This window comes from Arvicola amphibius, chromosome 2, assembly GCF_903992535.2.
Source record: "Arvicola amphibius chromosome 2, mArvAmp1.2, whole genome shotgun sequence".
Taxonomy (NCBI): Eukaryota; Metazoa; Chordata; class Mammalia; order Rodentia; family Cricetidae; genus Arvicola; species Arvicola amphibius.
The window spans coordinates 140742857-140757976 of record NC_052048.2 but is presented as its reverse complement, the minus strand read 5'-3'; the positions used below and the strand labels follow the sequence as shown (position 1 = coordinate 140757976).

The 15120-nt window shown below is 44.5% G+C and overlaps 1 protein-coding gene across 5 annotated transcripts in view; it reads left to right on the top strand.

Annotated features, from left to right (window-relative positions):
- The window catches only part of Snx10 (sorting nexin 10), a 65534-nt gene extending 51563 nt beyond the window's left edge, over window positions 1-13971 (top strand). For all 5 annotated transcript variants that reach the window (XM_038318210.2, XM_038318206.2, XM_038318208.2 and 2 more), the window contains exons 4-7: window positions 3855-3955; window positions 4315-4413; window positions 11850-12062; window positions 12512-13971. In XM_038318210.2, the coding sequence (XP_038174138.1) occupies window positions 3855-3955; window positions 4315-4413; window positions 11850-12062; window positions 12512-12593 (495 nt within the window). In that variant the 3' untranslated portion in view covers window positions 12594-13971. The remainder of the gene's footprint in view (window positions 1-3854; window positions 3956-4314; window positions 4414-11849; window positions 12063-12511) is intronic.
- The last annotated feature ends 1149 nt before the right edge of the window (window positions 13972-15120 follow it).

Sequence of the window (15120 nt, the reverse complement as noted above, 5' to 3'; positions counted from 1 at the left end):
GGCCTCATGGAGGACGTCCTGCGCCAGCTGTCCTGCAGCTGCTGCTGCGGTGGACGCAACTGAACCCCCGAGACTGTGTCCCTTGGAACTGCTGGAAAGACGGGAGGTGGGCCGACTGGCCCCAGACACTGGCCTTGAAGAGGCTCTCTTTCTTGTCTGACCCGGTCCAGGTCTGACATCTCTACATGTTCATGTGAAGAAACATGTAGCCCTCATCCAGTGTCATTGGGAATGATGGAATCACACTAGAAATCCGAACACCTCTCAAATTTTTTTCTTTTGAGAGTCCCCAGTGTAGAAAATAAGCTAGGCGAAAGCTGAGCGGCCTCCTTCCCGGCCCTTTTCTCTCTTCTCAGTTTTTTTTAAGCCATTGCTGTGTAAGTTGTCTGCTTTAGCTTTTTTTTGTTGTTTGTTTGTTTGTTTGTTTTTTTTCAAGGCAGGGTTTCTCTGTAGCTTGGAGCCTGTCTGGAAACTAGCTCTTGTAGACCAGGCTGGCCTCGAACTCACAGAGATCCGCCTGCCTCTGCTTCCTGAGTGCTAGGATTAAATGCATACTCCACCACCACCAGCTTGTTTTTTTTGTGTGTGTGTGTTTTTTTTTTTTTTTTTTTTTTTTTTTAAACAGGGTTTCCCTGTGTAGCCCTGGCTATCCTGAAACTTGCCTGAAACCACTCAAAAGCTCAGACCAAGGATCCATTCTCTATGAAAATATAAGAGCAGGCGTTTGGGCTGGAGAGATGGCTCAGCAGTTCTGAGCACGCACTGCTTTTGGGAGTTTGGGTCCTGGCAGCTCAAGTCAGTTCACAGCAGCTGTAGCTCCAGTTTCAGGGGATCAAGCTCCTTTTCTGACGTCCCCAAGCTCCTGCATGCATGTGATGCACAGACTTATACTCAGGACATTCTCTCTCTCTCTCTCTCTCTCTCTCTCTCTCTCTCTCTCTCTCTCTCACACACACACACACACACACACACACACAAAATTAAACGAATGAGATTTCAAAAGGGAATAGGCATTTGAATCAGATGTGGCGGTCCACGTCTGTGATTCTAATTCTAGCACATGGGAGGCAGAGATGCAGGATCAGCTCAAGGGGATCCTCAGCTGCTATATAGTGAATTTAAGGCTAGCCCAGTCCACTTGAGAACCTGTCTCAGTCCCTCACCACCTCCCCAGCCCCCCCCCCCAAAATAAGCATTTTAAACAAAATGAAATTATTTAGTTGCTTTTAAAAATGTTTGTGAGCCCTCATCACATACTTTAGGGCATCATGAAATCTGATTATTTTCAGGAGATAAATGAAATATAGATTATTCTGTGCTGATAAATTGCATGATATGAATTCAGAAAACTACACTGTTTTTTGGTGGTGGTCTGGTATTTCCTGAAGAGCCCACCAGATGACAATGAGTCATTCTTGTTTTGGTGGAGGGCAGGGACAGGTGTGGATTAGGGAGACCGAGTCAGTGACCTCCGTGTAGACTTGCTCTTATGGTACGCTTCCAAGCAGGTGGATGAGTGAGGCTTTGGGCTAGCCACGGCTAACTCTGCGGGCATCAGCTGGGAATCCGTTCACTCAGATGAACCTCCAGGTGACTCTGGAATGTCCACATTTACCAGGGTTGTAAAGCAGGAGACGGCAGCTGCCTGCCCTGTGGAAGAAGGGCCCACAGACGGACCCCGTTCTGCTATCGGTATCATGTGAATTTTTGTTACTGGCACCCAGGTGACTGTGAGCCGTACCGGCGATGTCAGAAGTCCCTGCGGTGGCCTGCAACTCTCCAAGGAGAGGACTGAGAGCATGTCTGCTTGGACCGTGTTAGGGCCCTAATTCTGGTGTAACAAAGCCCTGGTCCCAAGGAGCGCATTAGAGTCAGGCTGTGTTTTGAAGTTGTCCTGCAGAATGTCATGATGCTGTAGGCATCTCCTGTAAGTTCCATTTCTGTAGCAGCAGAAGTGGCTGGATGAAGTGTTCTGTGGCCTTTGCAGGTGAGCCCCCCACCCCCACCCCAACCAGACAGGGCTTCTCTGTAATACAGCTCTGGCTAATCCTGGAACTCTCTCTATAGATAAGGCTGGCCTTGAACTCACCAAGATCCACCTGCCTCTGCCTCCCAAGTGCTGGGATTAAAGACATGGCTGCAGGTGAGTTCTTAACCTCCAATACATATGGTCAGTTAGGCTCCATTGGTAGGATAGTTTTTGAAATGATACAGATCTTAGTAGTGAAAAGTTAGTTTCTCATTTAGCAATATGATGATTATGAACTTAATTTAAAGTAAATATATAAGGCCAGGCCTGGTGGTACATGCCTGGGATTAATCCCAGTACTTGGGAGGCAGAGGCAGGTGGATCTTTTAGTAGGTCAGCCTGTTCTACAGAGGGAGTTTCAGGACAGCCAGGGCTACACAAGAAACCCTGTCTTGCAGGGTGGTGGTGGTGCACGCCTTTAATCCCAGCACTTGGGAGGCAGAGGCAGGCAGATCACTGTGAGTTCGAGGCCAGCTTGCTCTACAGGAGCTAGTTCCAGGACAGGCTCCAAAGCTACAGAGAAACCCTGTTTCAAAAAACCAAAAAACAAACAAACAAAAAACCAACCCTGTCTTGAAAAACAAAGAAAATCCCCCCAAAAGCAAAAACACAAAACACACACACTATACACGGAGGTTTTATTTTATTTGTTTATTTTGCTTTTTAGGGGTGGTGGTTGAGATTTTATACAGGATCTTACTTGGTAGCCCCGACTGCTTGGAATTTACTTTGCAGCCCAGTTGGCCCCAGCCAGGTGATAATCCTCCCGCAGCCTCTTGAGTCCTTGGGTTCCAAGTGTGAGTCAGCACCTCAGCTGAGATGACCTTGTGGTTGAAGACACAGTGTTTGTCAGCTTTGCAGTTCACCCCAAGGAGACTGTGTGCTCATCTGTGTACCCAAAGGAGTGACCTCACGGTTTAGCTTAGGCTGGGGACTCGGGACCTGTTTTCCGGAGTCTTGTCTCAGGGTTGCTCCAGGGAAGCAGACAGCTAGTCACTAAAAGTGTTAACTGTACCTCCCAGGTGCTTTTTGTCCATTTTCGTATCCACCCTGATTCCACTCAGGAAACTAGAACTGGTGTCGTTTTCCTGGAGCGGAACCCGGGCTGACATTTATGTCCGTCTATCATGGAACTGAAGCTGACCGGGGCTCGACTGCTTTCCTGACTCTTCGTCCACCTCTCTCATTGTCTAGGAGGATGGGGAATTGTCTGGTTGAGCACTGACTTCAGAATCCCCAGTGACTGGTGGCACTCGGGTTAAGGAGACGTAGAGGTCTGCAAAGCCTTTTGAAGGGCTGTGGGAGGTCGATTCTTATCTGTAAAGGCTTTGGGACGCTGTTAAAAATGCAAGGAATGAAAAAAATGCAAGGAATGTCCCTGAGCATTCTGTATTTTAGTGTTTGTATGTGTGTGTTTATCAAGATAGGATCTCACGTCCTAGCCCAGGGTGGATTTGAACTGCTGGCCCTCCTGCCTCAGCCCCCTGAGTCTGAGATGACAGTGTGGGCTACCAAGCCCACCAGAATTTATTTCCTAATCTTTGGAAACAATGCTTGTACTTAGGAGAGCTCAGATTTCCCTTCAGGATTCTGGTCAGGGCGTGGCCGTGCCACCCAAAGATAACACTACTCATTTATGCCACTGTGGCTTCTCCAGGCCTGAGACTGGTGAGTTACGTGTGAGACTGCACAGTGCCCGCATACATGGAACGAATGTGGCATGGTTGCATCCTCCTTAGATTGAGCATCGCATTGTGAGTTAGATATGAAATGAGAAAGAGCTTTTTCCTGTAGGTGAGCCTCATGTTTTTCTGTTTCTGCACAGACGAATAGCATGTGTTTTACAATGAAAACATCTTGTGTACGAAGAAGGTACAGAGAATTCGTGTGGCTGCGGCAAAGACTCCAAAGCAATGCGTTGCTGGTGTAAGTGGCTTATGGGGTTAAGTACGAGATCTGTCTGTGATAGTCTAGAACTGAAAGTTGATAGCGTTAAAATGCACGAGGTAAGGACAGGTCACAGATTCGCTTCCTCTGGTTACTTCTATGCCTACGGCATCTGAATTTCAAATCCATCACGTGACTTTACCAGCTTTTATGGATATTAATCACCAACGGACCCAGAATTGCTTTAAGACAGATTTTTCCTTTAAGTTAATATTATACAACAATAGTTACGTGATAACCGTGTGATAATTATTACCATGCATGATGTGTCTTCAGTTTGAGGGATTTCTGCAGCCGAGTCATCTTGATTTGCTGATTAATTTTTTCTTTCTCATTAGAGAATTACCAGAACTTCCATCTAAGAACCTATTTTTCAACATGAACAATCGCCAGCATGTTGACCAGCGTCGTCAGGGCTTGGAAGATTTCCTCAGAAAGTAAGTGAGGGTCTGTAACCAGGCTGGGGTGCAGGCAGTGAGAACATGGGTTCTCTCTGCTCTGAAATGCCGCTGGCCTGTGGGCCTAGTATGTTCATATCCTGTGTTAGAGTGCCACCTTGTGGCCCACATGGAATGGTGCAGGCGTGAATGGAGCCTTGTAGAAACAATGGGCTGCTGAATCAGAATAAACACATGGTCTCTTAAGAGTAGATGCAGCGGCACCTTACACTTCTAATGGAAGCACCCATGAGGTTGAGGCAGGAGGATTTCTGTGAATTTGAGGCCAACCCAGGCTTTGCAGTGAGTTTTGGACCAGTCCATGTCAAAGAAATACTCTCCCACCCTAAAACAACAATAACAACAAACCCAAAAGAAGCAGCAACAGAAATAAAGCAGATTCAAGTTTCTCAGGAAGCTGGCTGAGAAAAGTAACGTTTCCTAGGAAATTAATGTGCCTTATTACTTAAAACAAGCACTCCCTTAAAGCCGGCCTTATTTGTAGCAGTTAGCCCCGGCAAGGCAGACTTGCCTGTTCCAGAGCCTTGAAGGCCCTTCTCTGACCAGATGGTCTTGTTCTTCTTTGCAGAGGATGGTCTGTCCATGCGTGTGCCATCCGAGTAGTCTCAGTACGTTGATCCTGGATTTCTGTGATGAGCTGTCCCAGTCCTTCCTGCTAGGATCTCCCTTGTCTCCTTCGCGCTCTAGAATGCCAGTATGGGGACTTGTCCCTCAGTGGCTAGACCGAGACTCTGAAGCTAGGCTACTGAGGTTCAAATCTTGGACCTGCTACTTTACTAGTGGGGAGTTAGATAAGCACTTAAATTTCTCTGTGCCTCTGTTGTCCCACCTATAAAATGGGGCAGTGGTAGTCTTTCCCCCATAAGGACTGAGACAGTTGAGTAGGCTGAGGACTGGGGCACCAGCAACACTGCCTGGCAACCTAATGTCTACGTGTTGACCTTTACTATTATTTTAGTGCACTCAAGGCTGAAATAGCTGTGAGCTTGGTTTTTTTTTTTCATATTCTAGATAGAGTCAGGTAAGTACCAACCAGTTAGAGGCAGGGGCCTTGAGTGTCCCTTCTTTTCTAGTGGCTTTGGGGTCTGAAATGATCTCCTTTTGAGTTCAATAAATAGGACCCGGCGCTAGTCTGAAGCAATATGCTGCTTTCCCCATATGGCTCACTTATAAAGGGCCTGGGTATTAAGTATGCACATAAATATTAATACTTAGTTCTATTAGATTGACACGGTGCCTTTCCTTCCAAGAGGTCACGGGGACATGCGGAAAGCTGGAAGCTTATGAACTGAGTGAGGGCAGGGGAAAAGACAGACACCAGAGCAGTCCCCGTGAGAAGAGATCAGACCGCCGTCCTTCGTGGTGCCACACTGTGACAGAACAAAGGGCTGGGCAGGACCTGTCCAGTTTCCCCCTTCTGTTAATTGTTGCCTCTAAGGTGCCCAGGTGGCCAATGGCGTCTCCCTTAAGATGCGCGTAGCTGGCGTTTACAGAGCAGCCTCATTCCAGATGCTCCCCAGGGAAGACTGCAGCCTGGCCACCGCCTGGGAGGCCTGGGCAGGAGCCGGTGAACAGCCCCGGCTAGCCCTGGGGAGCTGTTGGGCTTTTGCAAGTTCAGGGACAGCAAGCATCTTTGTGTTGATGTCACTAGGTAAATGCAGGGCACTGATCATTCCTCTGATGCTGGTCCTTTGAAACGGGGTCTCGTGTAGCCTAGGCTGGCCTCAAGCACACTGTGTACTCGACTCTGGCCTTGAACTCCTGACGGTCTGCTCGGATTGCTGGGGTCACAGGCGTGTGCCACCATGCCCAGCTTCTGGGTTTTGCTCCGTGCGCTGCTTTTAAACACTGTGCTTTCGCCGTTGGTCTCCCAGCATCTGCCCCCGTGGGATTGTGCCAGGGCAGAGGTGTTTTGTACTATGTATTGTTTGGCTGTTCACTGGCTTTGTTTGACACACACGTCACAGTGGCGAGTATCCTGCTTCAAGAGCTCAAGGAACTTGGGTGTAAGTCTCCCATCCGTCCTGGCTCTTGATATTTTCTAGGCTAGGGAACCCAGGTTGATTCTTTTGAGTCCCTGGGTTGCTTGGTCGTGGAGTGGAGCAGTATACCAGTGCATTGCTGTTGATGCTGGTGGTTGTGTTGTCGGAGACCGCTTGGAAAGGACTCTGAACGACACATGCTGATCCTCCGTCCGCCAGCTGTGTGCCCGGCTGCAGGCACAGATGGAGTGCATACACGTTGTTTGTCCCGAGACGCTTCCACTCTCACTGGGAGCTCCAAATTAATTCAAATTTGATCTGGGAGCTGGAGGGATAGGTCAGTAGTTAAGAACATGTGCTGATTTTCCAGAGGACTCGGGTTCAGTTCCCAGCACCGACGTGGCAGCTCACAACCCTCTGAAGCTCTAGTTCCCTGGGATTCAAAGCCCACTTCTGGCCTCCTTAGGCACCAGGTATGCACATGTGCACCTGTATGGTGCACACGTACACAGGTAGACCAAATACTCAAACACGTTAAGCGAAAATAAGTAAGTCTTAGATTTAAAGCAACAGATATGAATAGCCACTGGAGGATCAAATCATGGAGCAGACAGCTTTCCTGGGACATTGCTTATTCCGTGGGAACACTTGTTTCTAATGAGTTAGTTTCACATTGGAAATGAAAGGGGAAGGGGCTAGAGAGGCAGCTCTGTGGTTGAGAGCACTTGCTGCTATTGCAGAGGACCCAGCATTTGTTTCCTAGCAACCACACGGTGGTTCACAACCATCCATGACTGTAGTTCTAGGGGCTCTGTTACGTTCTGATCTCCATGAGTACCAAGCACACACGTGGTGCCCATACATACGTGTAGGCAAAGTACACACAAAATGGAATGAATCTAATTTAAAAAAAAATAGAAATAAAAAAATAAAAGTGGCTAAAGGTGCTTGCAGCCAAGCCAGACAGCCTGAGTTTGATCCCTAGAACCCTAGGGGTGAAGGAGAGAACAGACTCGGCAAGTTGCCCTTGCAGGATGTGTCCTGAACTATGTGCTGTGTGCTGTGGCATGCACTCCCCCACCCCTGACAAGCACATGTAAATGACGGCCTGAGCCCTTCTTTCTGAGTCACAATTGTTTGCACAGCTCCTGTTGGGTCCAGTTCGGGCACCAGTAGCAGCCATCCATGGCTTTGCCCCTGGCGCCCCTCCTACACCACCTGGGGCAGCTGGGTGAGATGGGCACTTCAGGACGGTGCCTGACTGCACCTTGGCGTCCTCTGAGGCATCACTGGTCCTCCATCCATCCATAGCCAATCCCTCATTTGGTGGAAGGCTTCTAGAATCCATAGCATTAAAATGTGACACGTGCTGATTACAGACTCAAAGCATAGATTTAAACATTTTGATATTTATATACATTTTAAAGTTGTTAAAATGCCATGAAAGCAAAAAATATTTCTGCATATGTACAGTGTATAATGTAAAACAAAAATTTTCCTTCTAGGTTATTTGTGTAATAATGTGTACTCAGTATGAACACCATACATATTCTGCCTGACACTGAGATCGTTTCTCTGGTGGCCGGAGAAGATCACGTGTTGATCTTATACATGCTGGATGCTGCAGGTGCTTTGTTTCAGAGCTTACCAGCCTTGCAAGGTTGGGATTGTCGCAGCTGTGCAAATTTGGTCTGGTGTGGGCATGAGTAGCAGCCATCCATCCGTGCCACCCTCGGAACCCAGGGGTCCTGTGCTCTAGGAACGGCCGTGTTTATGATCAGCAGAGCAGCCATTGCAAGCTGAGCTGGTCAGTGTGACCGTGAGATTTTCAGACTTCCATTTTCCCTTGTGACTGTCATTTTCCTCTTGTAACCTCCTAATTCTTAGTTGTAAGCTCCTACCATCGTAGCGGAGACAGAGTTATAGAGGCACGAGGTCCATGTGAGGCCCCGCCTGAGCCGATCCCTTGTGCAGAAGGTGTCCCAGCGACAGCACACACAACCACAGTTTAGACTTTCTATTGTGTTTTTATGTCATTTTAGTTGACATTTCGTTGTTGTTTTGGAACAGCCCAGGCTGACCTTGAGCTGATTATGTGACAGAGGATGGCTGTGGTGAGAAAGTTGTTTTTTTTTTTTTTTTTAAAAAACGAAAAGACCAGTACACATAGGCAGGCACACAGATACACAGAGAGAGACAAACACATACACAGGTATACACAGTTTTGTTGTTGTTGGTTTTTTTTTTATTTTATAAATCTCCATGTTCAATAGAGGGCACCACAACATAGATTATGAATATTTTTCAATGAATATTTGTAGGTTTAAATTATTTCTCTCATGGTAACAAGTAAAGAGTCCGAGTTAGCTTTTCCTTTCTCCCAACACCTAACCTTCTGTATACTTTCCAGATGTGTGTAGAGAGCGTCCTCCTGAGTTCAGAATATCCAGGGCATCTGTAGATTACATGATTTTGTGTACCGTAATTGTTCTTCAGCTGAGCCACTGTATAATATGCTTAGGAAAATCACATTAAGGAAAACCAGACTTTGCTGTGTCCAGTGAAGGGGAAAGTAGGCCTTGCTTTGTCTAGCATTGTTGGGGGGAGAGCGAGAGGAGGGGGAGAAGTAACTTTGACTTGCATTGTAAGTATGCTTTCAGAAATCCCTTTGACATTCTATAGGCTGCTTTGTTAAAACTCCCACTATAAAGGCTTGAAAATAATATACATTTATTTTGTTTTATTTTATTTTTTTGGGGGGTCTCAATATGTAGGTAGGTCTGGTTATCCTAGAACTCAAGCTGTAGACCAGGTTGGCCTCGAACCTACAGAACTCTGCCTGCCTCTGCCCACTACTGCCCCCTAGTGCTGGAACTAAAAGTGTGCGCCACCACAACCACTTAGACATTTATTTTTATGGAAGCTTCTGACTCACAGAGATTCACCTGTCTCTAACTCCTGAGTGCTGGGATTACAGGCGTGCGCAACCACTGCCCAGCTAAAGGTTGCATCTTTTATAAAGGTTGCATCTTTTAAATTAAAAAAAATTTAAAATTTATTATTATTGAGATGGTCTTACAATGTTGTTCTGGCTAGCTTGGAACTCTTAATTCTCCTGCCTCAGCCTCCTAAGTGCTGAGATTATAGGTGAGTACCACCACTCCACACTCTTAAGAATTGCATTCTAAATTTTACATGTAAGCTATTTGACCACAAAATGAAAACAAAATATATTAAAGTAGTTTTTTGTTTCAAATTCATACCTGTACAGTCCTAGTGGTCTAAACTTAACTATCAAGACCCAAAAACTAAAAAATAAAACCAAACTTAGTAGGCATACTGGCTTTGAACTCTCTCAGGGCCCTGTGAGTGTCCCCCACTTTTACCCCTCTTTCTGTTGAACGGAGTGGCCTGTTCTCTTGCTTTTCTCCTTTGTCCTCCAGGTGGCAGTATTCAGCAGGAAACTGGGAACTAAGGAGACTAATGCGCAGTCAAATTGGAAATTGAATTATAGCAGAAGAAAAGGGACAGTAGCCTTGAGGTCTCCATCAGCCTGCACTCTGGTCACTTTTGTTTGCGGTGCCCATGTGTTAGGTACACGGCAAGTTAATAACAGCACGTGAGCAGTTCAAGGCTCAGTAGAATTGCTTTAGACATGAAATAAAGCTAAAATGAATTTGTGTCCAATATCGTTGCCATTAGTGCACATTACTCCTGTGCTGTAATGCCTCAAACCATCTAAAATCAATTTTAGAGATCACCCATTATTTTATAGAGAAAATAAAACACATTTCCAACAGAAACAAAGCCGTGTGTACAATCCTATGAACAGCCACTTGTCCTGTGGCGGGTGGGAAGCTTCCAGCAGGCGGCCACGGGAAACACGCGGCTCAGACTTCACAGCGGGTCCAAGTTCGTCTTGGGGGCTTGTTGCCATGAAGCTCTTTCCTAATTTGAATTATTTAGACGTGGATGGGAAGCGTTTGTAAACGAGGAAGATAGATCTCAGTGCAGTCAAAGGTTCTTACTGTTTGGCAGATGAACCTTTAGCATGCCGTACGGCCATCTTCCGGGAGGACCAGGCCAGAGGACATGCAGAGCTGAGCATTTAGAGTCTTTGCTGGAGATTTTCTCTTTGCAAAGAGCCTCCCTCCCCTTGAACTACATCTGTAAGTCTGTTGAGACAAAGGGGAGGACTGGACTTCGTGTGTCTATAGACATTTGCCTTCTTCAAGAAATAATTGTGTTATCTGGAAGAAAAGGGTGTAGTATTGTGATGCCCTCGGTATTTAACAAAATTGCTATTAGTGGCCAGAAGGGAATTGTTTTTTCTGATCATTTGTTTAAACATACAAGATATAAAGCAAGGCTCATTTGGTCCGAAATGTATGGTCTGGTTTTCATAGTCTGTGAATGAGAAAAATCCCATGTTGGGCAAAATGATGCGTGGGTTGTAGTGTCTCCCCCTTTCCTCTATCCTGGTCCTAGTTTCTCCTGTAATGTCACCACTGAACAATTAATAGAGACTCAATTATCGTATGTCAAAGGTATTAGCTCAAAAGATAAAAAGGCAGTTTTTATTTAAGTGTGAGGGGGGCGCTGCCTTGGCTTCTCATTCTGTGGCACCCCAGAAAAGCATATGCTCAGCTGAGAACACAAATGTGACCATGCCAGCTTCCTGCTGCAGGCCAGTTTCTAACCCTCCTTCTGGTCCGGATGCTTTAGTTGAAACTTCTTCGTCATCAGCGTTAGTCTGTCCTGCTGAACCACCCGTGTGTACTCCTTGGAGAAAAGGTTTGGGATCGAAATTACTTGGTTGCTTATTTTGACAAGAGATGCATTGCTCCCGAAGATCCTGCCGAAGTTTCTAGTTAGCTTTAGGTTGTTAGAAGAGCCACCTGAAAGGAGCCCTTGTGAACGTGTCCCTGGGTAAAGTGTTCACTGCTGAAGTTTTAGGGTGGAATGTGCTGAGGAGTAAGTACATTGGCATTTCCGTATAATTTTAATGGTAGTTGAAAGTTTTGATGTTTCATGACAGCTGATCCAGTAAACACTGCGGCGCTGACATGCTGCTGGTCATACATTTTTAAAAGTAGAATAAAATTCTCTAACTGTATCAGCAAAAAATATTTCCATAATGAATCCACATGGTCTTAACAGATGGTTAAATGGGAGAAATGTCCTTGCAGTTATTCTTTGACCAGATGTCCTTAGCCATCAGCTTCACGTTCTTACTCACCTAAGATTCCAAATAATCGAGGAAAAGTTAGCATATGTTTTCATCCCGTTGGTGGGCAGAGGCCAGCATCGGGGCAAAGTTCTCAGAGTGGAGAGATCAGTAGCACAGTTGTAAGGGTTTCCTGTCTTCTACCCGATCTCTGCCCATGCCCTGCTCATCAATTATTTTCTTTCCTCTATTTTTTTTTAATACAGAGTCCTGCAGAATGCACTTTTGCTTTCTGATAGCAGCCTCCACCTCTTCCTGCAGAGCCATCTGAACTCCGAGGACATTGAAGCGTGTGTTTCTGGGCAGACCAAGTACTCGGTGGAAGAAGCAATTCACAAGTTCGCCTTGATGAATAGACGGTTCCCTGAAGAAGATGAAGAGGGGAAAAAAGACAACGATGTAGATTATGATTCAGAAAGGTATTCCTTGGCACTTGGGTTCAACAGACATATTTATTTAACGCATAGTGTCCACGTGCATGCACAGAGATAGATACACGTTTTGCTTTTTGTTGATGTAATACTAAGATAATGAAAAAATTAATTGACTGAGATTTTATTGAGCTGTGACAGCTCATCATAGCGGTCTTCACACACACCTCCACACTGAATTAATGAATGCAGCAGAAATTCAATTATCTGCATTCTGATTATGTGACTTTCATTTAGTCAGACTTGAATTATTCGCGTTTAAATTATCTAGCTAAAAAAATATCCAACTGCACTCCAAATGGCTAATTAAAAGTCCAAATTTCCTGTCTCTCTTTGTGACTGGAGATAATGAAAGTTCCCCTCTGTTACTCAGGCTTTGAGTGTGTTGTGAAAACCAATTTCCTCTTTTTATTATTTCCCCCTCTCTTCTTTTCCAGTTCCTCCTCTGGGCTTGGCCACAGTAGCGATGACAGCAGTTCGCATGGATGCAAAGCAAGCCCGGCACTGCAGGAGTCCTGAGGGGGAATCCCAGGGCTGCTACCTTCGGCACAAAACCGTGCCCAGCCAGAGGGAACGCTTGCTCACAGTAGATCCTTACCTAATGCCACTGTCACTGTCCTAGGTCGTTAAATACTTACAGTGGTGGGTTCTTAGTGCTAGTATTTTTACGTTCTCTAATTTTAGCCAAGCTTCTGTATAAAGCTGTAAGGTCTGTGAATGCCATACAACCCTTTATTGCCATATAATACTTGTAAATACGATCCTGCTCTCAAGTGAAGTGAGTTATATGCTGTATGTATCAAAACATAATCCAATTGGTCTCAACTGCATTTTAAAGAGCTAGGTGTATCAGTAGCCTTTAAAACCGAGACAGAGCATCCTTGCGGTGGCAATGGGGAAGTTATGGTAAACAGTGTGTAACTGGAGCCAGGGTACAGAGTCCCAACACAGCGTACTGCCTCTTTGGCACGTGGCTCTTGTTCTGTGGAGACTGACCCCTACTCTGGAGGATGCTTTGCTTTTGGGTATTTGAGTGAAATATTTAAGAGTATTTAAACTTTCCCATATACTATTTCACATGTAAATGGAGAATATGTCTTACAAATAAAGATGTACTAAAATAATGTTTACATCTTAGGGGAAAACATAGAAGTGTTCATAATTTTGCTTAAATTTGCCGTCCGTAGATTTAGAAATACACCTTCACTGTCCAAAATCAGCTTAAACATGGCTTCTGGCAACAAGTCATTTTACCATTGTGTAGTTAGAATCATAGCTAATGATTTATTTTCTGACATTTTAAAACTATGCATTAAAAAAAAATCACGTGGTAACTTTCGTCAGTGGGGGCTCCTCACGACACATTTTTAAGTTAGAAGAAGGTATTTATAAGAGCTAATTTAATTTTACCCATAACTATTTCAATAATTTTGGAGTGAAAGTTGGGTTGCAAATGTCAGAGCTCATATCGGTGTTTTAGAAGCCCTTTCTTTTAAGGCAGCTACCTGAAGATTGGCTTAATTTGAATAGAATAGTTCTCTCTCTCTCTCTGTCTCTCACTTTCTTTTTGTGTCCTAAAGAGAAGATGTCTTGGGTCCACCTTGAGCTTCCAGGTGCAGAAAGGCAGCATTTTCCTGGGATAATTAGCTAAGTCCTCCCTGCTCATGAGAAGAAGCTGAAAGAAGATCTTTTCACCTAAGTGGGATAGATGACTTGCTGCTTTCAGTGAATGCCTCCCACTCTCACTAGCTGCAAAAGCTGCTGCAAAAAAAGCAGCCATTTACCTTGGGTGTTCGGTAGTTACTGTGCTAATCAAAAGTTACTGAGTTGTCCTTGGAAATGCTTGTCTCAGAGAACTGGTAAAGAAACAGAAACATTAAATTTGGCATAAGAATGGTTTCTTTATACTTTCTCCTTTTTTTAAAATCCCATGTGAGACATCATTAAATGTCTGTAGTGGTTTTGTTTTTGTTTAATGTCTTCGATCTTGTCCTCTACTATTAATTTAATGCAGGAAGATCTAGCAGCTGTTTATCTCGCTGCATGGAAAGTTCTAGAGCGATTCCCACTCCTCAGTAGTGTATGAATTTGCAGCATTTATGGTTTACACCATTTTTGAAAAGCATATACTATGCCACCAGTTATCCTACTATTTATTGATGAGATGATGTAATCATTGAAGTTAATATTGAGTGATGCGTAATATTTGCTCTGTAAGCTTCATGACGTCATTGTTTTCACATTAAACATGGAAAAAAAACCACGTTGTTGGAGCACTTATTTTACGGAAGAGAATAATTTCTACAGACTCAGACCTGAATTCAGTGTTTTTAAAATGCCCGGTAATTCTTGACTGAAGAACTTTGCTTTGACGTTTGCGGCAGTTGTGTCTCCTCTGCGGGTGCAGCTGCGACAGCTAAGCACTTGCCTTTTCAGACTGGCTTTTGGGGGCCCAGATATTTGGATCACCTTCAGTTTCCAGTGGGCACTTGCTTTGTTTTTTATTTTTAAGTCTGGAGAACAAAGTAAGTACACAGTAACTAAGTAGACGGAGAGTTAGTACACTTTTAATGCGAATTAAGCTTTAGGTGATGCTAATTCTGGATGCCTTATTTGCATTTCAGCAAAACTCTGCTTTCTGGATAATTCTGCAAGTGTAGACCTTACATCTGGAAGGTCATAAGCCTATGTATTTGTTTTAAAGCTCACTTTATAGGGAGCTGACAGTGTCAACAATGAAAGTCAACAACCTGTTACTTAAGACTTAAAGTCTCACTTGCTAAAAAGTGATTTTTAATTCTAGTTAAAATTTTCAATTAAGAAAAAAAACCCGGGAAACCACAGATGTTTGTCTTTGCTCTAACTTGTCATTCCCTAAGATACTAAAAATATATCGCCAGAACTGTTCAAGTCTACTTCAAATCTTATTTAACAATTAAATACAAGTTTTATGTAACATAGAGGAGCAAAAGTATAGAATTTCTTGTATAACATTAAGGATTTTTATCAAATTTATTTAGCTTAGCCATATCCAATAGTGGTAGCT